This window comes from Macaca fascicularis, chromosome 3 (assembly GCF_037993035.2).
Source record: "Macaca fascicularis isolate 582-1 chromosome 3, T2T-MFA8v1.1".
Taxonomy (NCBI): domain Eukaryota; kingdom Metazoa; phylum Chordata; class Mammalia; order Primates; family Cercopithecidae; genus Macaca; species Macaca fascicularis.
This window is the reverse complement of record NC_088377.1, coordinates 200,337,650-200,364,968: the sequence shown is the minus strand read 5'-3', so window position 1 is coordinate 200,364,968 and position 27,319 is coordinate 200,337,650. Positions and strand designations below refer to the sequence as shown.

Below are 27,319 nucleotides of genomic sequence, written 5' to 3'. Positions count from 1 at the left end.
TGAGCTTCCTCCTAAATTAGGCTTCTACTTGGTGTGAACAATCAGGTATTTGTTAAGAGATATTTCTATGGAAACAAAAAAAAAAAAGGTTACTAGTTGGAACAAATTATAAACTCAGTCTCTCAGTTCAGAGGGAAGCCAGCTGAGATTTGTAGATTTGAGCTGAAATTATCTCTGGATGGTAAAATGAGGGGGGGAAGTTTCAATGTGAACGATTTTCCTGATTTGCAGTTTGAACGTCCCATGTGATATCACCAGGTGTTCCAATGAGCTCTCTAAGTGGCCCACACAGCAACAGGCATGAACGTCGTCCATATATGAACTGTGGCAGCGATTTCTCTGAAGTTTACATCAAATTTTCCAGTTTCAACTTGTAGGGTGAGGGAAAGGGCAGTTTTATTTCTGGTGATTCCAGGTCAGAAGAGTGGGGAAAATTGGAAATGTTCATTTGGAAAGTCATAGCCAGACACTGGGGGAAAAAGGAAAAACTCAAGTTCCAGTCCAGGTTAGAGGTACACAGCAAACCTCAAAGACATTGAACAGGGTAGAATCTGATAACAGGTACACTGTAGTTTTCTACGAGAACACAACTTTTGTCTCTTCAGTCACCCCCATTCCTACCAAAGATAATCATTCTAAGACTAATCTGTATGCAAAATCAGTCTAGTCTCCTTAAACTTGAACTGATCATTTCTGTAACTGCATCAAGGATAGTGGTTCCATGCACATTCTCAAATATGACATTCCAGTCAAAGTTTTGGTGATAACCAAGGGGGTTATTAGCTCCATAAAGTCAATCTCTGCTCATTAAAACTGTCTGGTAATAAGGAATCTCAGATTAGACTTTTATTTATTTATTTTTTATTATTATTTTTTTTTTTTTTTGAGACAGAGTCTCCCTCTGTAGCCCAGGCTGGAGTGCAGTGGCGCCATCTTGGCTCACTGCAAGCTCCGCCTCCCGGGTCTACGCCATTCTCCTGCCTCAGCCTCCTGAGTAGCTGGGACTACAGGCGCCCGCCACCACGCCCGGCTAATTTTTTGTATTTTTAGTAGAGACGGCGTTTCACTGTGGTCTCGATCTCCTGACCTCGTGATCCGCCCGCCTCGGCCTCCCAAAGTGCTGGGATTACAAGCGTGAGCCACCGCGCCCGGCTTCAGATTAGACTTTTAAAAGGCACTCCAGGCTAAGCAACCAAGGCATGGACTTGCACAATTGTTTCCTGTAATAAGGAGAACAGATTCTTACTGAATTTATAAACACCCGTATTGCCATGAAAAGAATACGCAGTAAGAGTTTCTGAATTCTGGAGGGTTCAGGTAGAGAGAAAAAGAATGAATGTTTCATTTTTGTTTACAAAAGTATACTTAACCAAATTACTTTGTTATAGATAGCATGAGAAAAAAGCCAAAAGAGGTTCTTTAAATCTGGAAAACAAAACATTAAAGAACAGCAAAGTTTCAAAAAAGTCGTAAAAATTATAATCATCCTCGTCAGTTCAGTCTTATGTAATTAATTCTTGTTCTGCTTAATCTTGGGTTAGCAGTTTTATGAATCCATAAATTTGACATTAGAGTTTTGGAAATTCTTACCCAGTTCAATGGTGTGATCTTAAAGTTACCAGAGAGCTCTGTCTGTTAGTCTTTTCCATGAATTCTTTCCATTTTGTATTATAGCTGCTTGCAAAAGTTTTCAGGAAAACAGAATAAAAATAAGATCTATGGATGACAAAAGACTTAAAATATCCATGTGTCCACTGGGCACAGTGCTCAAGCCTGTAATCCTAGCACTTTGGGAGGCCGAAGTGGGCAGATCGCTTGAGCCCAGGAGTTTGAGTTCAACCTGGGCAACATAGTGAGACCCCATCTCAAAAAAAAAAAAAGAAAGAACAAATAAATAGGCCGGGCGTGGTGGCTCACACCTGTAATCCCAGCACTTTGGGAGGCCAAGGCGGGTGGATCACAACGTCAGGAGTTCGAGACCAGCCTGACCAAATGGTAAAACCCATATCTATACTAAAAATACAAAAATTAGCTGAGTGTGTTGGCACACGCCTGTAATCCCAGCTACTCAGGAGGCTGAGGCAGGAGAATCACTTGACCCCAGGAGGCAAAGGTTGCAGTGAGCCGAGATCATGCCACTGCGCTCCAGCCTGGGCAACAGAGTGAGACTCCGTCTCAATAAATAAATAAATAAATAAATAAATAAATAAATAAATAAAATAAAATAATTTTAACAGATAAAAAATTTGATGAGAGTTTATTGTTAACATTTTAAGATAGTAACTAAAATTATGACTAACAATATTATGCTAGGACATATCAGATTTCCATTAATTTTATATAATTTTTGGAACACTTACATCAATCACATATATCCATACAAATATAACATAAAGGTTAGTCATCACCTTTATTTGGCAATGCTTCTCATGCAATTTAACATGTAAAATAAACCTGAATAGTTGTACCTTTGACAATTCTTCCCATGAAAATAAGCCTGATTAGTTTAATGTCTCTCTTTTTATAAGGAGAGAGTGTTTGTTTCTTTTTCTTTTTTTTTTTTTTATTTTACCAGAGGACCTCTAGAAAATCCAAAAGTTTGCTTGAGACCAAAAAGACCTCATTTAGAATTTGATTTTGAAAAGTCTGTAAAAAATATCAAAAGATTTAAAACACTTGATTAGGATCACAGATAGTTATCTGCTATGGCTTAAATGTGTCTCTCAAATCTCATGTGTTGGAAATGTAACCCCCATATGCATGGTTGATGGCATTTGGAGATGGGAGTTTTGGGAGGTAATTAGGATTAGATAAGGTCATTAGGATGGGATGTCCATGATGGGACTGGTGTCTTCATAAGAGGAAGAAAGACGAACTGGCGTGCCCTCTCACCATGTGATGACCTCTGCCATATTATGACATAGTGAGAAGGCCCACACGATGCAGCTCTTTGACCTTGGACTTTTCCAGCCCCCAGAATTATAAAAAATATATTTTTTCTTTATAAATCACTCAGTCCCAGGTATTCAGATATAGCAACAGAAAATGAACTAATACATTATCCATTTAACAAAGGTGACAAAGATTTCAAAGGCAAATACAGAATTACATCATTGTATTTTTAAAAAGCGTTAGATTTTTTGATAGAGAAGCTTAAGTAGTCAAATTATTTTGATGAAACACATAATCTTTGTTTCCTAGGCAGATTACTCAAAACACAAAAAGCCTTTCACAATCTGTTATCAAGAGTAGATCAGTACTCTTAAGGTAACTTTGTTCTTTTAACAGAGAGAAGACTAAATCCTAACTTTGCATCTGTGTATTTTTAACATTAACGCCCATTTTTTAAAACTTTTATCATTCAATTTCAGCCAGCTTGACCACAGAAGATTCTCTCTCTCTCGCTCTCGCCAATTTTCTATATGTATTGATTAACCATCTGTCACACCAGCATTTTGAAGATTGGCAAATCCATGATTACAATTTTTCTATGTGGCACAAGACATATTTACTAAGAGACCCAAATATCTTTAGTTTCTCTGTCTAAAAGTAGATAAACTTATGTTGAGCAATTAATGTTTTAATTTTTATCTTATTTCGATTTTCATCAGTTTAATTAATTTGTTTTTCATCTTTCTTGCCTGGAAATTTTGTAAAATGGAGATAATTTAACTAGTAATAAAAGTTTTATATCTGCATTATAACTAATATTGACAACTCTGAAGGTATATCCTTTTCTATTTTTAAAAAACTAAACCAACAATATTCTTACCAAAGATTATCCACGTCACGTGAACTTAAAAAGCATTTGAGTAAATTCCTATTTTTCTGAAAGTTTTAGGATTACTTTTATAAGTACTTATTTTTCTTTAAGCTAATTAAATAGAGCTCTTTTATAAATTAATTTTGGAAATGCCATTTGGAGGTAAAAAAAAATACACATGTCATAAACATACAGAGAGACAGCTTATAGCTTCCATTTAAAAATTTTAGTCATGTGTCTGGTACAATAATACAAAACTTGCTAGTTTATAAAAGAATAGCTGGATCCAAATTGTGTTTCTGGCAGATAAAGTTATTTGCTCAAATGGCTAAAGACTTTTACTAAAGATTTTTCATTTGTGTACTATAAGGATTCTTTTGGAGAATCATTTCGTCTTTTAGAAGCTTCTGCATAACAAAGAATGCATTTCACTGTCTCTGAAACGATGAAGATCCTCTGTTTTCAAGGGTACCCCTAAGCTGATCTATCTTACTTATGGACTTACATGATCCACAAGCAACAGTCTTGTTTTTTTCTTTTCTGATGTGTAAATGTTAAAGGTTCCCCAAAGTGGCATGGCAGTTCCAAATTATCCTTTTTTAAGTTTACCCATTTTTCCAAAAAGGCACAAGATCCTGGCCCACGGAGGATTTTGGACCAGGTGGAACCCATCTTTGCCTTAAATTACCCAGACATGAACAGCTGTTCCAAAACAGTTCAGCTGTTTCTTCCACTTCTGTACAGAACAGGGTGACCTACCAAGAAGGTTCAACAAAGATTACCCAACAAAATGGGCAAGCTCAACACAAAGGGTGTAGAGATTAGATCCTAGAGACTTACCCTGGACCTCCATGGCCCATGAGGAAGCAGTAAATGCAATAGGTCTGTGGGTGCCGGCCCTGGGCTACTCACTGATGCTGTAGGTCTGTGGGTGCCGACCCTGGGCTACGCACTGATGCTGTAGGTCTGTGGGTGCCGGCCCTGGGCTATGCACTGATGCTGTAGGTCTGTAGTGCTGGCCCTGGGCTACTCACTGGCCTCAGGGCTCATCAGGGGTCTTCTTTGGTTCCCACTCCTGACACCAAAAAGCTATCAAAAGAAAGTTTAGAGAACTTCTACTTGATATGAGGATTTTATTGAGTGAGAAGCAAACTGCAAATAGGGAAACTTCAAAGCCAAAAGTGGTAAGAAGTTTTTCTCATGGTTATAGCAAGGTTTATATGCTATGAAAGAGGAAGTTCATAAGCTTAATTCTCATTGGTTAGGTTGAGTGAATTACTTGGGTCACTAATTGGCTACAATGTGCTGAGGTGTTTCAACAAAGAAATAAAGCTCAAAATTGGTTTACAGTTTAAGTGGGTAAATGGACATCTGTAGATTTTGAGCTGAGCTGAGGGTAGGCCATTGGCTCACAGGCAAAGGTCAGTTCCAGCCTCCATTTTTATTCTTATTTAACAGTGGTAATGGAAAGATCCTAAACTTTTCAAAAGGATTTGCAAAGGCCACATGTAGTCGTGTAGTCTAAGGCTAACACAGAACAAGAGGCTTCTTAGCCTGTCTTTACTGCAAAAGCCAAGCTATTTAAATATCAACTAAATAATGTATTCATTGAGTTCACTTTTCATAGACATAGAGAGGCTCCTATCCCAAGTTATCTGTCTCATGGTACCTCGAGCATAATGGGTACCCAGGTTTTCCTACATGTTCTTTGGTCCCTTTCTACTGGCTTAAGAAAAATGAGTTTTTTTTCAATCTGTGTTTTTGTTTGTTCGTTGTGACAGAGTCTCACTGTGTTGACCAGGCTGGTCTCAAACTGCTAACCTCAAACAATCTTCCTGCCTCAGCCTCCCAAAGTGTTGGGATTACAGGCACGAGTCACTGCTCCCAGTCAGAAAAATAAGTTCTTATAGATTTCTAGTCATAAGAACAATTTTTAAAATTATATTATCTTAGTCTATTCAAGTTACAATAACCAAATACCATAGGCTAGACAGCTTATGAAAAATGGAAATTTATTTTTCAAGCTTTGGAGGCTACGAAGTCCCAGATCGAGGTGCAGCCAATTCCTTGTCTGGTGAGGCCACATTTCCTCTCGGGATGCTCCCACACAGTGGAGGGACACGGGGTTCTAACCCTGTTCATGAGGGCTCCACCCTCACAACCTGATCACCTTCCAGAGGCCCCACCTCTTGATACCATCACCAAAAAAGTTAAGTTTCAACATAGGAAATGACGTCCTGAGCAAGCTGAGTCTTTCATGCAGAAATGGGTCTGTCTCCCTTTTATTTGGATTTCTCTTCTGTTGCTTGGGGAAGTGCTTCAGTTTCCTCACTTTAGGCCCAGAACATTTTCTGCTCAGTTTATTCCTAGATATTTTACCCTTTGTGCAGCTCTTTTGAATGAGGCCTGATTAAATTTACTTGATAGTTTTACTGATTGTTGACTTCTCTTGATTTTTCTGAGTATGGACTTACACGATCCACAAGCAACAGTTTTGTTTTCTTCTTTTCTAATGTGTAAAAAATTTCATTTTGCATGTTTTATTTTATTGATTAAAATGTGAAAAACATTTTGTGGTAGAAGCAGGAGTAGACTTTGCTAATGTTAATGAGAAATTTCTAGTCAGGGCTCTGATTCCATCAGCCCCTGGAATTGTGCAGTTTTCTGTCTGTGCACTCATGCCTGTGTGCATTTTCTTCCTGTAGAAAAAAGGTTCCACATCTCCCTTAGATGGACAGACAGCTCCACAGCCCAGAAGAGGCATAGAGTTCTGCCCTGGGGCTCCACCACTCCCTGTGGCACTGCCTGTGCCTGAAAGGAATTGTTCTAATGAGACCTAAGAAATTATAATTCTATTCATTTAAAAAAAAAAAAAAAAAAAAGGATAGGCTGAGCCCAGTGGCTCATGCCTGTAATCCTAGCATCTTGGAAGGCCAAGGCGGGTAGATTGCCTGAGCTCAGAAGTTCAAGACCAGCCTGAGTAACATGATGAAACCCAGTCTCTACAAAAAGTAGCCAGGTGGGGTGGCACACACCTGTAATCCCAGCTACTCGGGAGGCTGAGGCATGAGAATCACTTGAACCCGGGAGACAGAGGTTGCAGTGAGCCGAGATGGCGCCACTTCACTCCAGCCTGGGTGACAGAGCAAGACTCTTGTCTCCAATAAATAAATAAATAAACAAGGACAAGTGAATGTCAACTGGGATAAGCATTTTTTTCATTGACATATGGATGCGATATATTGTATTAATTGCAAGCATGTGTCATCTTTGAATCCTGGGGGAAATCTAGTTAATTGAGGTGTGTGTGTTTAATATACTCCTAAATTGATCTTCTTTTATCCTTGATATTTTGAGATTTTTCCTTTTGTATTTATAAGTGAAATTAGTCTGTAGTTATCACTATTTATTTCAGTATATTGTCTGCTTTTGACATCAGACTTATGCTAGCTTTAAAAATAAGATGTTAAACTTTTTATTTGTTACTATGTTCTGGAACAATTCTTATATCCTAGGAATAATGTGTACCTTAGAAGATGAAAAGAACTCACTTGTGAAAACTCCTGGGTTCACTAACATGTTTACAACTTATATTTCACAGACTCTTTAAAAATAGCTCTTCTGGTTATTGGTGTTTTTAGGTTTTCCTTAAATCTGTTCTGGAAATGTTTACAGTCCCAGAATGTTACCATTTCGTTGAAGCTTTGACTTTGTTAGCACAGAGTTGTGCATCACACTTTAATTATGTAAAATAACGTTTCTCATTTTTCTTGTTTTAATATTTCATAAATATATCTACTTTATTGGGCTATACCCAAAAAGTGGGTTATTGTAAATCTGACCATTTTTTAAAATTTACTCTCCTTAATAAATATTTCCTGAGTATTCCTGCGTGCCAAGCACTGTTCTGGGCATTTTGAATACACATCAATAATTACATAACCAAGGCCCGGGGCCTCATGGGCCTCTCTTCCAAGGAGGTAACTTTCTGTGTCTTTCGTTTTTGTGCTCTTATTATTATGATTTCCTTCTTCTTGCTTTCCTTGACTTGTTTTATCATTTTTCTGGCTTCTTTAGTTGAATGCTTTATTTTTTAATTAACAAAGGTATTTAAGGCTTTTATTATGCCACTGATCAGTTTTGACAATGTTTTGAAATGTTACCATTTTCTCTTTTTCAGATGTTTACTGTTTTTCTAGTTTTAATTTTATTTTTGAGTTTATTTGGAAAATAAGTTGACTGTTAATTTTCTTGCTCTTTAAAATTTTATAATCATAGGTGTCATTCTGCAAGCTTTAGAGACATGGGACTCTGGATTTTGTTGCGAGTCTAGCAATGTGTGTTTTCTTACCTGCCAGTGCCATTGTGCCTTCATCCAGCAGGTGCTGCAGGGTTCCCGGCTGTGCTCTGTGCAGTGTGACTGCACTTTTTGTGGCTACTTTGTATATTATGAATTCCAGTTTACCAAAAGTCTCCTCTGGATCTAAAGTTAAAGTTTGCACCTGTTCTCCTGTGAACAGTCTTTCTTTTTTTATTATTATTATTATTATACTTTAAGTTCTAGGGTACATGGGCATAACGTGCAGGTTTGTTACATATGTGTACTTGTGCCATGTTGGTGTGCTGCACCCATCAACTCGTCAGCACCCATCAACTCGTCATTTACATCAGGTATAACTCCCAATGCAATCCCTCCCCCCTCCCCCCTCCCCATGATAGGCCCCGGTGTGTGATGTTCCCCTTCCCGAGTCCAAGTGATCTCATTGTTCAGTTCCCACCTATGAGTGAGAACATGCGGTGTTTGGTTTTCTGTTCTTGTGATAGTTTGCTAAGAATGATGGTTTCCAGCTGCATCCATGTCCCTACAAAGGACACAAACTCATCCTTTTTTATGGCTGCATAGTATTCCATGGTGTATATGTGCCACATTTTCTTAATCCAGTCTGTCACTGATGGACATTTGGGTTGATTCCAAGTCTTTGCTATTGTGAATAGTGCCGCAATAAACATATGTGTGCATGTGTCTTTATAGCAGCATGATTTATAATCCTTTGGGTATATACCCAGTAATGGGATGGCTGGGTCATATGGTACATCTAGTTCTAGATCCTTGAGGAATCGCCATACTGTTTTCCATAATGGTTGAACTAGTTTACAATCCCACCAACAGTGTAAAAGTGTTCCTATTTCTCCACATCCTCTCCAGCACCTGTGGTTTCCTGACTTTTTAATGATCGCCATTCTAACTGGTGTGAGATGGTATCTCATTGTGGTTTTGATTTGCATTTCTCTGATGACCAGTGATGATGAGCATTTTTTCATGTGTCTGTTGGCTGTATGAATGTCTTCTTTTGAGAAATGTCTGTTCATATCCTTTGCCCACTTTTTGATGGAGTTGTTTTTTTCTTGTAAATTTGTTTGAGTTCTTTGTAGGTTCTGGATATTAGCCCTTTGTCAGATGAGTAGATTGCAAAAATTTTCTCCCATTCTGTAGGTTGCCTGTTCACTCTGATGGTAGTTTCTTTTTCTGTGCAGAAGCTCTTTAGTTTAATGAGATCCCATTTGTCCATTTTGGCTTTTGCTGCAATTGCTTTTGGTGTTTTAGACATGAAGTCTTTGCCCATGCCTATGTCCTGAATGGTACTACCTAGGTTTTCCTCTAGGGTTTTTATGGTATTAGGTCTAACATTTAAGTCTCTAATCCATCTTGAATTAATTTTCGTATAAGGAGTAAGGAAAGGATCCAGTTTCAGCTTTCTACTTATGGCTAGCCAATTTTCCCAGCACCATTTATTAAACAGGAAATCCTTTCCCCATTTCTTGTTTCTCTCAGGTTTGTCAAAGATCAGATGGCTGTAGATGTGTGGTATTATTTCTGAGGACTAGGTTCTGTTCCATTGGTCTATATCTCTGTTTTGGTACCAGTACCATGCTGTTTTGGTTACTGTAGCCTTGTAGTATAGTTTGAAGTCAGGTAGCGTGATGCCTCCAGCTTTGTTCTTTTGACTTAGGATTGTCTTGGAGATGCAGGCTCTTTTTTGGTTCCATATGAACTTTAAAGCAGTTTTTTCCAATTCTGTGAAGAAACTCATTGGTAGCTTGATGGGGATGGCATTGAATCTATAAATAACCTTGGGCAGTATGGCCATTTTCACGATATTGATTCTTCCTATCCATGAGCATGGTATGTTCTTCCATTTGTTTGTGTCCTCTTTTATTTCACTGAGCAGTGGTTTGTAGTTCTCCTTGAAGAGGTCCTTTACATCCCTTGTAAGTTGGATTCCTAGGTATTTGATTCTCTTTGAAGCAATTGTGAATGGAAGTTCATTCATGATTTGGCTCTCTGTTTGTCTGTTACTGGTGTATACGAATGCTTGTGATTTTTGCACATTAATTTTGTATCCTGAGACTTTGCTGAAGTTGCTTATCAGCTTAAGGAGATTTTGGGCTGAGACAAGGGGGTTTTCTAAATATACAATCATGTCATCTGCAAAGAGGGATAATTTGACTTCTTCTTTTCCTAACTGAATACCCTTGATTTCTTTCTCTTGCCTGATTGCCCTAGCCAGAACTTCCAACACTATGTTGAATAGGAGTGGTGAGAGAGGGCATCCCTGTCTTGTGCCAGTTTTCAAAGGGAATTTTTCCAGTTTTTACCCATTGAGTATGATACTGTCTGTGATATGTTTGTCATAAATAGCTGTTATTATTTTGAGGTACATTCCATCAATACCGAATTTATTGAGCGTTTTTAGCATGAAGGGCTGTTGAATTTTGTCAAAAGCCTTTTCTGCATCTATTGAGATAATCATGTGGTTCTTGTCTTTGGTTCTGTTTATATGCTGGATTATGTTTATTGATTTGCGAATGTTGAACCAGTCTTGCATCCCAGGGATGAAGCCCACTTGATCATGGTGGATAAGCTTTTTGATGTGCTGCTGGATCCGGTTTGCCAGTATTTTATTGAGGATTTTTGCATCGATGTTCATCAGGGATATTGGTCTAAAATTCTCTTTTTTTGTTGTGTCTCTGCCAGGCTTTGGTATCAGGATGATGTTGGCCTCATAAAATGAGTTAGGGAGGATTCCCTCTTTTTCTATTGATTGGAATAGTTTCAGAAGGAATGGTACCAGCTCCTCCTTGTACCTCTGGTAGAATTCAGCTGTGAATCCATCTGGTCCTGGACTTTTTTTGGTTGGCAGGCTATTAATTATTGCCTCAATTTCAGTGCCTGCTATTGGTCTATTCAGGGATTCAACTTCTTCCTGGTTTAGTCTTGGAAGAGTGTAAGTGTCCAGGAATTATCCATTTCTTCTAGATTTTCTATTTTATTTGCATAGAGGTGTTTATAGTATTCTCTGATGGTAGTTTGTATTTCTGTGGGGTCGGTGGTGATATCCCCTTTATCATTTTTTATTGCGTCTATTTGATTCTTCTCTCTTTTCTTTATTAGTCTTCCTAGCGGTCTGTCAATTTTGTTGATCTTTTCAAAAAACCAACTCCTGGATTCATTGATTTTTTGGAGGGTTTTTTGTGTCTCTATCTCCTTCAGTTCTGCTCTGATCTTAGTTATTTCTTGCCTTCTGCTAGCTTTTGAATACATTTGCTCTTGCTTCTCTAGTTCTTTTAATTGTGATGTTAGAGTGTCAATTTTAGATCTTTCCTGCTTTCTCTTGTGGGCATTTAGTGCTATAAATTTCCCTCTACACACTGCTTTAAATGTGTCCCAGAGATTCTGGTATGTTGTATCTTTGTTCTCATTGGTTTCAAAGAACATCTTTATTTCTGCCTTCATTTTGTTATGTACCCAGTAGTCATTCAGGAGCAGGTTGTTCAGTTTCCATGTAGTTGAGCGGTTTTGATTGAGTTTCTTAGTCCTGAGTTCTAGTTTGATTGCACTGTGGTCTGAGAGACAGTTTGTTATAATTTCTGTTCTTGTACATTTGCTGAGGAGTGCTTTACTTCCAATTATGTGGTCAATTTTGGAGTAAGTGTGATGTGGTGCTGAGAAGAATGTATATTCTGTTGATTTGGGGTGGAGAGTTCTATAGATGTCTATTAGGTCTACTTGCTGCAGAGATGAGTTCAATTCCTGGATATCCTTGTTAACTTTCTGTCTCGTTGATCTGTCTAATGTTGACAGTTAAGCAAATGCTTAGAGATTTTGTCACCACTAGGCCTGCCTTACAAGAGACCCTGAAAGAAGCACTAAACATGGAAAGGAACAACCGGTACCAGCCATTGCAAAAACATGCCAAAATGTAAAGACCATTTAGGCTAGGAAGAAACTGCATCAACTAACGAGCAAAATAACCAGTTAATATCATAATGGCAGGATCAAGTTCACACATAACAATATTAACCTTAAATGTAAATGGACTAAATGCTCCAATTAAAAGACACAGACTGGCAAACTGGATAAAGAGTCAAGACCCATCAGTCTGCTGTATTCAGGAGACCCATCTCACACGCAGAGACATACATAGGCTCAAAATAAAGGGATGGAGGAAGATTTATCAAGCAAATGGAGAACAAAAAAAAGCAGGGGTTACAATACTAGTCTCTGATAAAACAGACTTTAAACCATCAAAGACCAAAAGAGACAAAGAAGGCCATTACATAATGGTAAAAGGATCAATTCAACAGGAAGAGCTAACTATCCTAAATATATATGCACCCAATACAGGAGCACCCAGATTCATAAGGCAAGTCCTTAGAGACTTACAAAGAGACTTAGACTCCCATACAATAATAATGGGAGACTTCAACACTCCACTGTGAACAGTCTTTCTAATATGGACGGGTTCACTCATTACTGCTGAACTGAACTCCTGTTCTGGACAAGGAGGAGGCCTGGGCCTTGGGATGAGGCTGGTGGGGCTGTGGGTCCGAGCTCCAGGCACAACTGAGGAACGATGAAGAGCAGAATGCAGTGCCCATGGAAAAGCCAGTGCCAGGGAGACGCTCAGAGTCAAGATTCTCTCTGAAGGCCCCAAATGGGGATGGCACTCTCTGAGAGGTCCAAGGCCAAGGGTCTGCCTGGGGACCCAGAAGGAAGAAAGCCAAGATGGGAGGCTGAGCCCGGGAAGGTTCTGGAGTCCAGAGGTAGAGGCCTCCTAGGAAGAGACCCTCTGTGCAGTTCTTGAAACTGCTGAGCTGGCTTGGCCACCTCTAATGAAGATAAACTTAACCTCACATTGAAAATGGAGAAGTGTGCACAGTTACTCATGACCATGTTCTAAAATTGGTGCTTATTACAGGAGGTTGAATGAATGTCTGTGCAACCCAGAAAAACCTTAGAAGTTGCTCGACCCACCTCCTGCAACACAGTAACCTGGTGGTTTTCTTGTAAGTTGCCTTATGTTTTTAAAAACTGACTACGGGAAGGATTTCTTGCTAGTAATGACCTGTGTGGTAAAGCCACAGTCAGCCAGTCTCTGGGCACGCCGTTTTGCATGCTGCTGGGCCACACTGTCGAGGGTCTGATAGGACCTTCCCACCTGTGTGTGCTTCAGCACTCACCACACAGTCTGCTTTGCTTCCCCAAGGCCTTAATGGAGGCAGTTTTGCAAGAAACCAAATAAGCCTTCTTAAATGATTGAAAGCACGGGATGTGTAAAATCAAAACCAGCTTTAAGCAAACTAACATAATTTGAAATGTAGACCTTTCTATTCTTCTAGTGAAGACAAACACAAATTTTAATTCATATTCATCTCATTTTCTAGCTCATTTATTGTCTTCTGGGACAGTTCCCAGAAAAAGTTCCTGTGGTTAAATACGAGCCGAGTGACTTGTGGGGACCTTCTGTCAGTCACTGCCATGTTTCCCACAATGCCTTACATGGTGTCTGCATCCTATTAAGCGTCCATGAATGTCCTGGATAGAATGAATTAAGTTAACCAAGGATACCAAACACGTTCAGCAAGAAACACAAATCTTATATGAGAAACTGGGGATAAACAACTCCCACCACAAATCATCCCAAAATGCTAAATAAAAGATAACAATGATACTTTAAAATGTGAAGCTGGGATTTCAAGAAAGTAAAAAAAATCTTAAAACAAAACAAAACAAAACAAAAAAAAGAGTGGAGAACCAGAGTGACAGTGGTAGCTGGGCCCTGCGGCATGTGCGGAGTCCTCTGTTCGGTCCTGGATGCAGGGGCAGCTGCTTGGAATCTGATTCCAGGACAGCAGGGAAAGTGCCTTATATCCATTTGCTTTCCACGAAGATTTTTAAAGTCCTTCCCAGAAATCTCACCATGGATATGCTCTCCTAAAGGGCAACTTCCTTTTCACCCTTGGCACAGAAGCCCTGAGCTGAGGCTTTGGCATAGGCTGTTGCTGAGTGGACAGCACTGGGGGGTACTGGGCAGAGCAAACAGGTTCTGTCTGGAAGGAAAAGTCCGCTAGACCTCACAAAATTCCCATAGGTAAACTCCAAACATGAGCTCACATTCCAAGTTGACAAACTACAGAAGGAAAAAGCACCATGAACAAGAATCAGCCAACGACAGACAGTAAAATTACACCCAATCTTCAGCTCAGGAAATCATCAGGCACCAAAAGGAAATAAATGCATTTAAAATGTTTTTTAAAAGGGGGAACTGGGGGTGAAAGTGTGAACCAGAAGCAAGATACTCTAAAAAGTATGGGTTAGATAAGTTTCCCTTATTTGGGGGGAAAAATGGAGCAGGTGCATTAAACAGCACATTAGACACAATGCAAAGGGGGTTCTGGACCAGGAAGGATCTATACAAAGAAATTACCCCAGGTCCAGGCAGAGAGAGGGACAGAAAACAACAGGATCAGAGACCAGGACTGCCCAAGGCTAGTCACAGGCTTAGTAGAGGTTTTCCAGAGTTTTTGTGAGGCTCCAATCCTCAGATTCGGAAAGCCTGAAGACCCTAAATACGGTGAATAAAAGGAAATATCCAGCCAGACAATTGTGGTGGGTCTGGGAAGTTCTGGAGACAAGAGATGGATTCCGCACACATAAGGAGGAGTGCAGCAGGTGCATTGTTGTCCAGGGCCTACAGCCGCTCGTTCCCAGGAGTACATACTTGGCCAGACTGCATGCGGATTCCAGAAAGCAGGGACTAGCAGGGTCCCCAGCCAGCAGCCCTCACTCAGAGCACCTGGAGAAGGTAGTTCAGGGGAAACTGGACACAGGAGGAAGAACTGAAACTCAGGAAGAAAAAGTGAGCAGGGAGAAAGGCCCCCATGAGCCCTGAGCACAGTTGCTGAGGCGGTAGTGAAACTGGAGACAGGTGGAGTGGACACCGCACAGCCAGGAGCCGGCAGGAAGATGGAAACCCCGCGAGGAGTACCTGCAGATTAAGGCTGCCCAGTGAGGTACAGGAACCAGAACGGTTCACGCAGCTCAGCGAACCCTAAGGCCATGGTGCTGTACAGCCCAGAGACAGGGGCCTGCCGGCACTTGCTGAGATTTTATTCCTTTGCAGTTCTCTTTCTGCTGTTTGTTAGTGCTGCCTGTCTTCCTTATATTGTTTTCTATGCTTTTGGTAGGTTTGAAACGTACCATTTTCTGACTGTTTAGTCTGAACTCTGATCACAAGATAATTGGTGAAGAGTGGCCATTCCACTCTGGTCCCCGTGGGAATGTCTCAGAAAGGAAACTGGAAAGGGGACAGTGGCCTCAGTCACAGCTGTGGAGACGCCTTCTTTCCGAGGCCATGCTGTTGTACCCGCCGTCCAGAAGCGCCACTCTTGCAATGAACATCACAGCCTTCGACGGCAGGATCTGCTTTCTCCCTCACACTCAGGCCTGCCCTGGCTCCGGCGGGCTTTGTTGTGGGTGCCAGGGATGTCTGTGCTGACTTTAGAATTGAACAAGAGAATAGAGAATCCACTTCTGAACACACACGCTATGGAACACAGAAGGCTGGCTGTGTGGGAACCCTCTTCCTCACGGCTGCTGACAGTGTTCTAGGGGAAAGAGCACTGGGTTTGAGGTCAGATGGCTTTGCTGTTAATGCTGAGTGTGCATGATTTCTCTGACAGATTTTAATTAGTTCTATTCCCCTTAAAGGAAAAACATGTGAAAAGAGAGGGGCTGTTTTTTTAAAGGGCCTTGAGTTCCAGGGGCAAGAACCCTGGGGCTGGGCTGACTCTCCCCTCTCGGAAGTGAGGACCTGCTGCTTCGGGTCTTAGTGCACTGTCTACACACTGGGGGGTGGGGTTAGTAATACTCACATCTAAGGCCAGGTTCTAGAATGTGCTTGATATTTTCAGTAAGCACACCATTGGCCTCAGTGTTTTTAAATTTCTGAGCCAGTTGCTGTTCACTTCTGAAGTTGGTTGTGGGCAGCTCCCTGAGGTTAGTATGCAGGAGCCGCAGCCTGGCTTGCTCAAGGACCTCTACAGAGAGGGGCTAGCTGCCCCCGCAGCACCTGCCCTTCCTGCCTTGATGATGGCTCTGCCCAGCCACAAACCGTTGCAAGTGACAGCAGCAAAGTACCTGCTTCTTTTTGGCAAGCCCAAGTGATAGCCTTGAATTTATGAGATTATCTTTTGCCCTTCTCCTTGGGCTTGACCGGATCTTGGGTCAAGGGAAATAACTTGAAGGTCTTGCAAATCCTTCTTTCCAACATCAGTGCTGGAATTAACTTCTGCTGTGACCCCGCCGCTCCCTGGAGTTGCAGCTGTTAGTTTAGGCCCTTTCTGCTCAGGAACACTTCCTGCTGGATTATTCTTTCTTTCTAGTAGGAAATCATGGTGTTTTTAGAATCGTGTAATGATCAGAGCGATTGTACATTCTTGAGATTTAAAATACCCACATCGAGTGGAGCATTTTCTTGTTGCAAGAAAATTTGAAAGCATTGAGCTCATGGGATGCGTGTAGCTTCCAGGTGTCAGGCTGGCATCAGCTCCTCATGCACCCAGGTTCTGGGCCACTGGTGGAAAGGTTAGTGCTGTTCAAACAGATCATGCTTTATAAGTTCTGGGCATTACCCATGGACCTGCCCCCACACACCTGGAATCCAGAGCTCTGTGTTAGGAATAAATCCTACAGCTGCACAACAGAGGCGATGACTTTCAAATGGGTCAGATCATCTGCTTGGCTGCCCTTTATGTGAGACTGGAGAATACACACGTGCAAATGTTGATTAACGGAGTGAAGGTGCTCATGTGGGTGAATGGTGGTCGTATGGTCTCTGTGCCAACAGAACTGTCTACACTGATGGGAATGTTCTTTATCTGCTTTGTCCAGTGTCGCAGCCACTGGCCACATGTGGCCTTGAGCAGCCTATGGCTGGTGCAACTGAGTCACTGGCATGTCAATTTTATGTAAGTGTAATTAACTTAGCTTTCAGTATCCGCACATGGCAGGCACGTGTTGGAGAGTGCCAGTACCCACTCACAGGAGAGTTCCACTCAGTTTGGATCTCAGTTTTCCTACTGAGGTATAACAAGGCAAAAAAAAAAAAAAAAAAAAAAAAAATTCCCCTTCTAAAACTGTATTAATTACATTAGTTTCCCAGATCAAAATTGATGTCAACCTTGATTACCTGCACAATTTAAGGAGTTATACTAACGAATTTAGTCTTCTTGCTAAGTATTTATCAGTATTGTCTTTCTAAAATGTGTTAGCCCACCATTGAGGCTTTGTAAGTAGTAATGAGCATAGGGAAACTTCCCTTGAAACATCATCACTGGGCTCTAGTTCTCGCACCACAAAGAAGCAGGGAGTGGAAGCAATTCAGACAAATCTGCTTGGTCCACCAAGCCATCCCAGAGCAGAGGCTGTCCAACTAGGCCGAGTGGCCTCCCAGAATGCCATGGAAGGGTTTGGGAGCAATTGTCCTGGAATCCACGGGATGGTGACCTGAATCCCACAGAATGTGCAGGAGCAGGCATCCTGCAATCCCACAGATGGTGCAGGAGCAGGCATCCTGGAATCCCAAGGACACTGCAGGAGCAGGTATCCTGGAATCCCACAGACGCTGCTGGAGGAGACATCCTGCAATCCCATGGACGCTGCTGGAGCAGGCATCCTGCAATCCCATGGACGGTGTGGGAGCAGGCATCCTGGAATCCCACGGACGCTGCTGGAGCAGGCATCGTGGAATCCCACAGACAGTGTGGGAGCAGGCCCCTAAAGGAAAACCTGCCCCAGCAGCCCTCTTTTAATCTCTAACACATGTTGGGTTAAATGAATTTGCTTCACCCGCGTTTTCTGTCTCGGGGAGGTCAAACCTCACACCTCTGTGCTGTGTGTGGCTTCTTTCATTCCCTAAATGCAATGTGTGGGTCAGCCCTGAGCACTCTGTAGTGGACACTGTGGTCGAGAATGCAACCACAGGTGGGCCAGGGGCACCACAGAGAAACCAGGGTACTTTCTGGGTGGAGGGTTTCTGAGACAGGACGAGCAAAGCGCTTTCAGTAACTGTGTCCCTGATGTCTTCTCGTTTCTTGTGCGATCTCAAGTTCTAAAACTTTAGTGTTGAAAAATTTTCCTGGCCAATCTGATGGTCTTTTTATGGGGATTGTAGTTCATAAAAAATGTTATTGTACATGCAAGGAACAGTCTGTCGATTCGGGGTTCAAACAGGACACTGCTGGCACATGCCAAGGATAAAACTGAAAAGAGCTTAAATGCAGAGAATCCTTACAGAGGTCTGGGCAGTCAAGGAGCCCTGTGAGAACTGTGCAGCCTCTACTCTCCAGCCACAGGAAGCCAGAACCCTGGCCAGAGGGGCAGGGAAGGGACCCCAGACACCAGGGCTTGGCAAGATTGGTATTTTGAGCAGCCAAGGAGGGCCAGAGCCTGGAGTGGGGGGCAGAACCTGGGGTGACCGCCCTCCTGCCCCCTTCTCCTGCAGGTGCCTCCTGCAGCAGCCACTGCAGGGGAGGGGAAGGAGGGAGATGGTCAGGCAGAGAGAACAGCAGCATGACGCTGTCCAAGGCTTTCTAAATCCAGGGGTTGAGGTCCTAGAACAACTCAGAAACACAGACACATCCAGACACTTCTTTCAGCTCTCAGATCTTCCACTCCCCCAGGGATCAGGCCTTTAGGAGAGCCAAGAAGGCCTTAGGAGGAATCGTGTGGAGTTCCGACACCGTTTTGTGATTTCCGCCCTCCCAGCTTTCAGGGCGCCGTGCAGTGGGCCCGCCATGGCTCCAAGGCTCACGGAGTTCCCACCGCCTGCTTCTTTCTGGAAGGTCCGCAGGCTCTCAGTATAGGTGGAGATGCAGAGTCTACGCGGGGAACATCAGGCCCCTGCAGAGCTGGGACAGGAGCTTCCTCCACACCGTATCAAAGCCTGTCTTGCCAGGCATGGAACCCTAGGCCTCCAGGTGAGGCCTCTGCAGGGACTGAAGGAGGGTCGGTGCCCCAGCACACAGCTGTGCACAGGCAGCCCCAGGGCCACGTGGTGCCAGACTGGGGTGAAGGCCGGGCCAGCAGAGGGCCCTGGATCCGCCTCGGGACTGGACGCTGACCAGCAGGACTCACTCAGCACCAACTGCTCGGCTGCGAGAGAGTAGCCTGGCCGGCCTCTGTGCCACTGCACCCAGGACCCAAACCCAGGCCTCTGCGCTCCCGCTGCTGCCGACCTCGAAGCCCCGCCCGACAGCGGGTGGCTGCTGCCACCTTCAGCCCAACACCCAGCTCGCCGCCCCCACTTGAGACCACAATTCTGGTCTCGTCCATTTTCACCCCGCCAGAATCCTCACTCATAACGAACACGGACGCTGCTGACTCAGAAGCCGCCTATTCCACTCGGTCTCCGTCCCTTCCTGCATTCCTCCCTGCCACGGTCCGTCCCGGAGGGCTCTGCACAGAGGGGCAGCCGGGGGTCCTCCGTGGACCCGCTGGAGCCCACGGGGCCCAGGTGCAGGGTCGCCTCAGCCAGGCCCCAGCGGCTTCGGGGCAGGGGACCCGGAATCCTGTGAGACGCGGGAAGAAGGCGCCCCCCGGCCTCCTGTGAGACGCGGGAGGAAGGCGCCCCCCGGCCTCCTGTGAGACGCGGGAGGATGGCGCCCCCCGGCCTCCTGTGAGACGCGGGAGGATGGCGCCCCCCGGCCTCCTGTGAGACGCGGGAGGAAGGCGCCCCCCGGCCTCCTGTGAGACGCGGGAGGATGGCGCCCCCCGGCCTCCTGTGAGACGCGGGAGGATGGCGCCCCCCGGCCTCCTGTGAGACGCGGGAGGATGGCGCCCCCCGGCCTCCTGTGAGACGCGGGAGGAAGGCGCCCCCCGGCCTCCTGTGAGACGCGGGAGGAAGGCGCCCTCCGGCTTCCTGTGAGACGCGGGAAGGAGCCCTCCTGGCCCCGCGCGTGGGGCCGCCCCTCCCCCACCGCAGGTGTCGCTCCGCCTCCTTTCTGCTCCATCCGCGCTCACCCACGCCGGGCGCGGCTTCTCGGTCCAGAATCACTTGAGCCGTTTTTGTCGATGAATTTCTTCGTGAATGCCCGCGGCCTCAGTGCTGCAGGGGGCTCAGTGCTGCCTCAGCCTGAGGAAGCCTCAGGGGACGCCTCTGGCCCAGACCTTCCTCTTGAACCCCAGCCGGGTGTGGGCACCTGGTGCTCCGCGCCCCCCGGGCCCCGCCAGGCCCCCCAGATCCCACCAGAGCCCCACATCCCGCCAGGACCCACAAACCCCATCAGGCCCCCCAGATCCCGCGAGGCCCTCAGACCCGCCAGGAACCCCAGATACCGCCAGAACCCCAGATCCCACCAGGACCCCCAGACCCGAGCCCGAGGCTGGCGCTGCTCTCCCACGTCCCGGCCGCTGAGGCTGCCGCTTGCCGGGGCTCGGGCTGAAGCCTTCGGGGCTTCCTCGCCGTTTTCCTCCCATCTCCGTCGGGAAGGCCCGCGGGCCCCGCCATCAAGTCACTGTTGGGATCTGACCCGTTCTCGCCTGCTTCACACCCGCCGGCGCCCCATGGCCGCACTGCCGCCGGAAGACCCCACACCTCCCCCACTGCAGGGCCCTCAGGACCCGGCTCCGCAAGACCAGGCTCCTCAGGACGGGGCTCCTCTAGAGGCTCCAGGCTTCCCGCCCTCCCGCCATCATCCGCTCCTGACGCGGCCGCCGCTCCCTCCCACGGGGGCCCCAGAGCCGCGGCGCCTCCCGCTGCAGCGCGTCCGACCCGGCCTGGATTCTCCTCACAGCAGCGCACCGCGCTTGGCCCGGGACTCCACCCGGCTCGCCCTCCCGCTGAGTGTGAGACCCCCAAGGCCGCCATTCCTGCTGTCGGCTTCTCCCACGTTCTCAACCCTGGTGGGCGCCCAGCTGAATGAGAGAAAGGGTGGAAGTATGGATTATTTTTCACTTTTTTCCTTTTTTTTTTTTTTTTTTTTTTTGCGGCAGGTCCTCACTGTGTCACCCAGGCTGGAGGGCAGTGGCGCGATCACAGCTCAGGCAGCCTCCACCTTCCCGGCTCAGGCGATCCTCCCACCTCAGCCTCCCCAGTAGCTGAGGACCACAGGCACACGCACCACACCCAGCTAATTATTTTTCTATTTTTTTAGAGACGAGGGTCCCATTCTGTTGCCCAGGCTGGTCTCAAATTCCTGGGAGCAAGCAATCCTCCCACCTCGGTTTCCCAAAGTGCTGGGATTGCAGGTGTGAACCACCAAGCCCAGCCTTTTTTTTTTTTTTTTTTTTTTTTTCCCAACTTTTATTTTAGATTCAGGGGACACATGTGCAGACTTGTTACCTGGATATATTACCTGGATATATTTCATGATGCTAAGGTTTGCGGTCTGACTGGTCCCGCCACCCAAGTACAGAGCATAGTACCCAACAGTTAGTTTTTCAACCCTTGCCCCCTCCCTCCGTTTCTCCTCCCTGAGTACCCAATGTTTTGTTCTCACTTATGAGAACATGTGGTATTTGGTTTTCTGTTTCTGTGCTAATTGGCTTAGGATGATGGCCTCCAGCTGCCTCCATGGTGCTTCAAAGGATGTGATTTCAGTCTTTGTGGCTGTGTAGTATTCCATGCTCTATATGTACCAGTGCAGTTCACTGTTGATGGGGACGTATTGATTCCATGTCTTTGCTTTGTGAATAGGGCTGTGCTGGGCGTGTCTTTTTGGTAGAATGATTTCTGTTCCTTTGGGTTTATACCCAGTAATGGTATTGCCAGGTTGAATGGTAGTTCTAAGTTCTTTGAGAAATCAGCAAACTGCTTTCCACAACAAAGGGAAGGTGGTGGTTACATGATGTGAGGGTGGCTGATAGGTGAGGTGAGTGTGGGTTAGGTAAGGTGCAGGCTGTGGTTAGGTGAAGTGAATATGGGTTAGATGAGTTCAGAGTGGTGGTTAGGTGAAGTGAGGTTAGTGGTTAGGTGAGGTGAAGATGGGTTCTGTGAGGTGAGGGTGGTGGGTAAGTGAAGTGAGTATGGGTTGGATGAATTGAGAGTGGTGGCTAGATAAGGTGAGGAGAGTGGTTAGGTGAGATGAAAGTGGTTGTTAGGTGATGTGAGGGTGGCAGTTAGGTGAGGAAAGAGTTACGGCTAAGTGAGGTGAATATGGTGGGTAAGTGAAGTGAGTGTGGGTTAGATGAGTTGAGAGTGGTGGTTAGGTGAGGTGAGAAGAGTGGTTAGGTGAAGTGAAGTTGATTGTTAGTGAAGTGAGATGGTGGTTAGATGAAGGAGATGGTTAGATGAGTTGAGAATGGTGGTTAGATGAGTTGAGGGTCATGGTTAGGTAGAGTATGGATTAGATGAGACTTGTGATTAGGTGAGGTGAGGGTGGTGGTTAGATGAGGTGAAGGGGTGGTTAGATGAGGTGAGGGTGGTGGTTAGGTGAAGTGAGTATGGATTAGGTAAGTTGAGAGTGGTGGTTTGGTGAGGTGAGGGTGGTGGTAAGGTGAGGTGAAGGTGGTGATTAGGTGAGGTGAGGTTATTGGTTAGGTGAGGTGAAGATGGGTTCCGTGAAGTGAGGATGGTGGGTAAGTGAAGTGAGTGTGGGTTGGATGAGTTGAGAGTGGTGGCTAGATAAGGTGAGGAGAGTGGTTAGGTGAGATGAAAGTGGTTGTTAGGTGATGTGAGGGTGGCAGTTAGGTGAGGTAAGAATTATGGCTAAGTGAGGTAAATATGGTTGAGAATGGTGGTTAGATGAGGTGAGGGTCATGGTTAGATGGAGTATGGGTTAGATGAGACTTGTGGTTAGGTGAGGTGAGGGTGGTGGTTGGGTAAAGTGATGTGATGGTTAGGTGAGGTGAGAGGGTGGTTAGGTGGTAGTTAATGACATCTTCTCATGAGTGGAGTCAGGAAGGATGAGGAATAGCAAGGAAGAGGGATCTGGCCAGGACTACTCTGTGCTCTTTTCTGAGCTGTCCTAAGTAAGCAGGGCCGAGGTTCCTAAGAAGAGATTCCTGTAATGCAAAGTAAATGGGTTAATAAGTTCTAAATAATGATTAAACAGTAAAGTTATAATTAAGAGCCAAACTAATAAGAGCATAACTTTTTGAGTTTTGCCATAAATTTTGTATTGTAAAATAACAGTGAGGTTCGGTTGTACTTACTTAGGACCTCTTGGCAAAAATAAAATTCATCATGTAAGCACACGTGGATTGTTTCCCTCTTTATTTTATATGAATTAGCTTTATCAAGAAAATGCAGACCAGGAAGCAGCCTTTGGGAGTGGCGAGCTATGATGATGCCCTGCAGGTGTTGCTGGTTTTATCATGACCAGCACTGGTTTTCCTTCTAGAGGACCCAGTTCTTTTTGTGTAGGATTCCCTGTTGTCCTAGAACTCCCAGTGATTCTGCCACAGTGATGATCATGAATCCCTCCTGTGCCTGATGATTTCATGGAGATTAAAAGTATCAAGCCATGAACCTTGCTAAACCAAGAAATGTTAAGGAAATAAAATTCCCAAGATACTGCAACTCAGCAACTGGCTCTGGCTTAGGCAAGTACCTCTGTCTGGAGCACCTCACCCTGTGCCTGTAGGTCATAGTGTTTAATGTACTCAGACCTGTGTGTCCACTTGAGCTCATCCAGAAGTGTCAGAAAGCTAGATGTGCTGCCTCAGGGACAGACTGAGCTCTCTTTCTGAACTTAGCTCAGCGCTTCCTTCCTTTGCTTTCCCTGATGGTGGCGGGTCATGTTCCCTTCAGACAGAGGTGCTTTACGGGAACCATGCAAAGTCATTCATGATGAACTATAAGAAAAAAGTAGAGGTTCTGAGTGGTAGGGGTCATTTTTTGGTTCAAAATGGAGGTGGAATTATAAAGTGAGACTGTCTTATGCCTTCCAGGCAGGCAAGAGTCCTTCATGGCCAGAGCACAGGGCTGGATGTTGGAACCGTTCCTGTTGTCTGGTGCTGCTGGTCACCCTCAGCTTACAGATCCATTTTCTTTCTTTGTAGATCACGTTTTATATTCTGGTGAAGGCCATTTACACCCTGGGCTACAGTGTCTCTCTGATGTCTCTTGCAACAGGAAGCATAATTCTGTGCCTCTTCAGGTAAGGAGCAGAAATTAGTAATTCTGCAAAGAATACAAGACAAGCAGTTTCCATTTAGGCCTTCTAGGCGCCACCCAGCCTGGAGCCCTCTGTGTGCTAAGCCAATAAGACTCCCTTGGAGAATGCTGACATGAAATATGATGTTAACATTTACATTTTTATTTAAATACTCTGCATTTATTATGTAAAGAGATAATGCTGACCTTGGATAGGAATTCAGCTCAGCTCTCATTTATTAAATACTTAGCCATTATGCAAATGCATGGAAAATACAGAAGAAATATGATCTCGCCCTTGCCATCCAGAAGCTCCTGTGTTTTGGCTGTAGGTGCTCTATTAGAGATGCTGCGATGTGTTTAAGAGCATGAAGGTGGAGTCAGACTGTCTGGGTTCAAATCCTGGGTCAGTCTCTTAGCAGCTGTGTGACCTCGGACAAAGTACTTAACCTGTCTGTGCTTCTGTAACATGTGGAGACTAAGAAGCCCCCTTCAGAGGGCTGTTGTGAGAACTTGATGTGTCGGTAGATGTGAAGGGCTTAGCATGGCACGTGAGGCTGTGATGAGGGCTTATTAAATGCTTCCCACTCTTCCCTGGCAGTGAGGTGAGATGGCCCCTGCCCACCTGCATCTTTAGTGGGTCTCTTGGTAACTAATGATGACATTGTACAGATGATTTGACCAATCAAATCATTGTTTGATTTGGGTTGGGGGTAGAAAGTTTGGTCCCAGAACAGTAGTTTCTCTATAGGAAGAGCTCATTGGTGAATTAGGATTAAATCTGCCTTATGTATCATTAGCACTAAATAAAATGAAGGCTATTCAGCTTACTCTATATATCAATCACTACATATTTTATTTCTCTTTGCTAAAATGTAATCCAAATGTTTGCCAGTATGTCAGATAAAATCAATGATATAACAAATGGAATGTTTCTAGACCCTAACAACAGTCCATTAGGAGATCCATACTTGGAAGTAAAATAAACAAGTTAGGAGTGGTTGAGAATCCAGCTAAGAAACCCAGCAAATGTAATTGAGTTATGCTTTTTATTGTTCAGGCATCTCAATTATGGTTGGTAATTCTCAGAAAGAATAAGTGTACCTTTAATACAGGGCTGCACTTTGAAAAGTGTGAGAAAGGCCTATCATATTCTAGTTATTTTTAAAAGCTGGTATAATATTAATATTTGTTCTATTATACTCTATATTTTACAGAGTATAATATTTTACTATATATGTTTAAATTTTCAAGTTGCTAAAAAGAAAGAGAGGAAAACTTTAAGGAGGTAAGCTGACCCAGGGTAATTAAATCTGAAAATTTTATCTTATTTTCCTATATTGAACAATCCTTATTTTTTACACACATCCATTTCCTTCACATATGTACAGTGTGACATATTTAATTAGGCAACCCAAGAGCATTGGGAATTATCCCACCTATGAACACTGATCCTTTAGGGCACAGAACACACTCCTCCATCTGTGGGCATCGTTAGTCACCTGCCTGTGGAACTTCTGAGCTGAAAAAAGTGGATGTCTATGTTGGATGTCATTCTGCTGGTGGCCACGTGTGTGATGTTTGCCAGAAAAAGCATCCAGAGCTGGTGTGTATCTCTCGACTTGGGGCTCATCCCACGTCCTTCTGTCAGAAGCAGGGTCCAGTGCCACTTCTTGAGAGCTGTGAGAGTCTGTCGATTCTAAAGTCCGAATTATAAAAATAACGTGCTCCATTGTCTCAGTAATTATACCCAGGAAGCAGAATGCTTTGCAGGCATTGAACATTTCTTCTCGAAAATAGCCCCATAAGCCAAGAAAGCCTTCAGTAGCCATGTTCTTATTTTATACACGGGAAATGGAGCTACTTATTTCTTAGAACACGTCCCAAAGTGCAGCATTGACTCTTACAACAAATACATGACCAGCTTTGTGGGGGAGTCATCCTATGGTGACAGCTGCCCCTATGACCCAGGGACTGACAGAGACAGCTCCAGTCCATGTCAGTCCAGCAGGGACCACAGCACAGTTGCTTCTCAAACAACACGGGTTTGAACTGCATGGTCCACTTCTCTGAGAATGTTTTTCAATACGGTCAGCCCTCTGTATCGACGGATTCAACCACAGATCAGAAATATAGGCTATTCTCAGGATGAGAAGCCTGCAGATATGGAGGGCCAGCTTCATGTATCCGTGGGTCCTGAAGGGCCAAATGTGGGAGTTGCACATTCATGGATTTTGGCATGGGGTAAGGGGGCCAGGTTGGAGGAGGGGGCTTGGACCCAATCCCCTGTAGACACCGAGGGACAGCTGTAACTGCTAACATGCACCATGCCAAGTACTTTACAGATGTTAACATCTCAGGTAAGTACTGACACTGACCCAGTTTCTCCAGGTGGAGAGTGCAGCCCCAGGAAGGTCACTGGACATTACAGGTTGCTGAGCTGGTGCATGCAGAGCCCTGATTTCAACCCAGGCTCTCACCACTGCAGCCTGCACCTCTGTCTCTGTCAGATGGACGTGGCCTCCAAAATCCTTTCCCACCATTGCTAATGAGCAGACTCCTGTCCTCCCCCTTTCCGGAAGCCACACCTTCCGCTACCTCCATTGCCCATTGGCAGATCCATACATGGAAGTGAAAATTTAAAATGAACAGTGAGTAATGAAGAATATCACCAAGAAACCCAGCAAACATGTATTTGGATGGCTTGCTAACTGGACCAAAAGCGTGCTCATCTCTGAGCGATGGCTGTGAGTGCCAACCCCACTCCACAGAAACACATATGGTGGGAGAGAGAGGGAAGGAGAAAAAGAAAATAAGAGAGGGAAAAAGGTGATTTGGAGAGATAAACGCAGCCAATGAGATAATCAGTGGGAAGCAAAATGGCACTGGTGGGGGACATTTACCGTCTGAGGAAGGGGCGTTGAGGAGAGAAGCCAGAGGGAGCAGCACAGGTGCGTGAGCCTGGTGCAGTGGCCATGAAGCTTTGGAATTGCTCCCAAGAGACTGAGAAAATTCAGAGCATGTTTACAATTCTTTGCTTACTAAGGCTCTGTGGCAGTGTTACATATGCTAAAATAAACATTTGCTAATGCAGTACACATTCAGAATGCATGTTTAC

General features: G+C 44.6%; 1 protein-coding gene across 10 annotated transcripts in view; it reads left to right on the top strand.

Annotated features, from left to right (window-relative positions):
• VIPR2 (vasoactive intestinal peptide receptor 2) overlaps positions 1-27,319 on the top strand; it is a 111,290-nt gene that overhangs the window by 56,677 nt on the left and 27,294 nt on the right. For 4 of the 10 annotated variants that reach the window (XR_012433238.1, XM_045388031.3, XM_045388030.3 and 1 more), the window contains exon 5: positions 24,108-24,205. The exons of the other annotated variants lie outside the window; for them this stretch is intronic. Coding sequence is in view for 3 of the 4 variants with exons in the window: in XM_045388031.3 (XP_045243966.2) it covers positions 24,108-24,205 (98 nt within the window). In the remaining variant the exon portion in view is untranslated. The remainder of the gene's footprint in view (positions 1-24,107; positions 24,206-27,319) is intronic. 10 annotated transcript variants of the gene reach the window in all.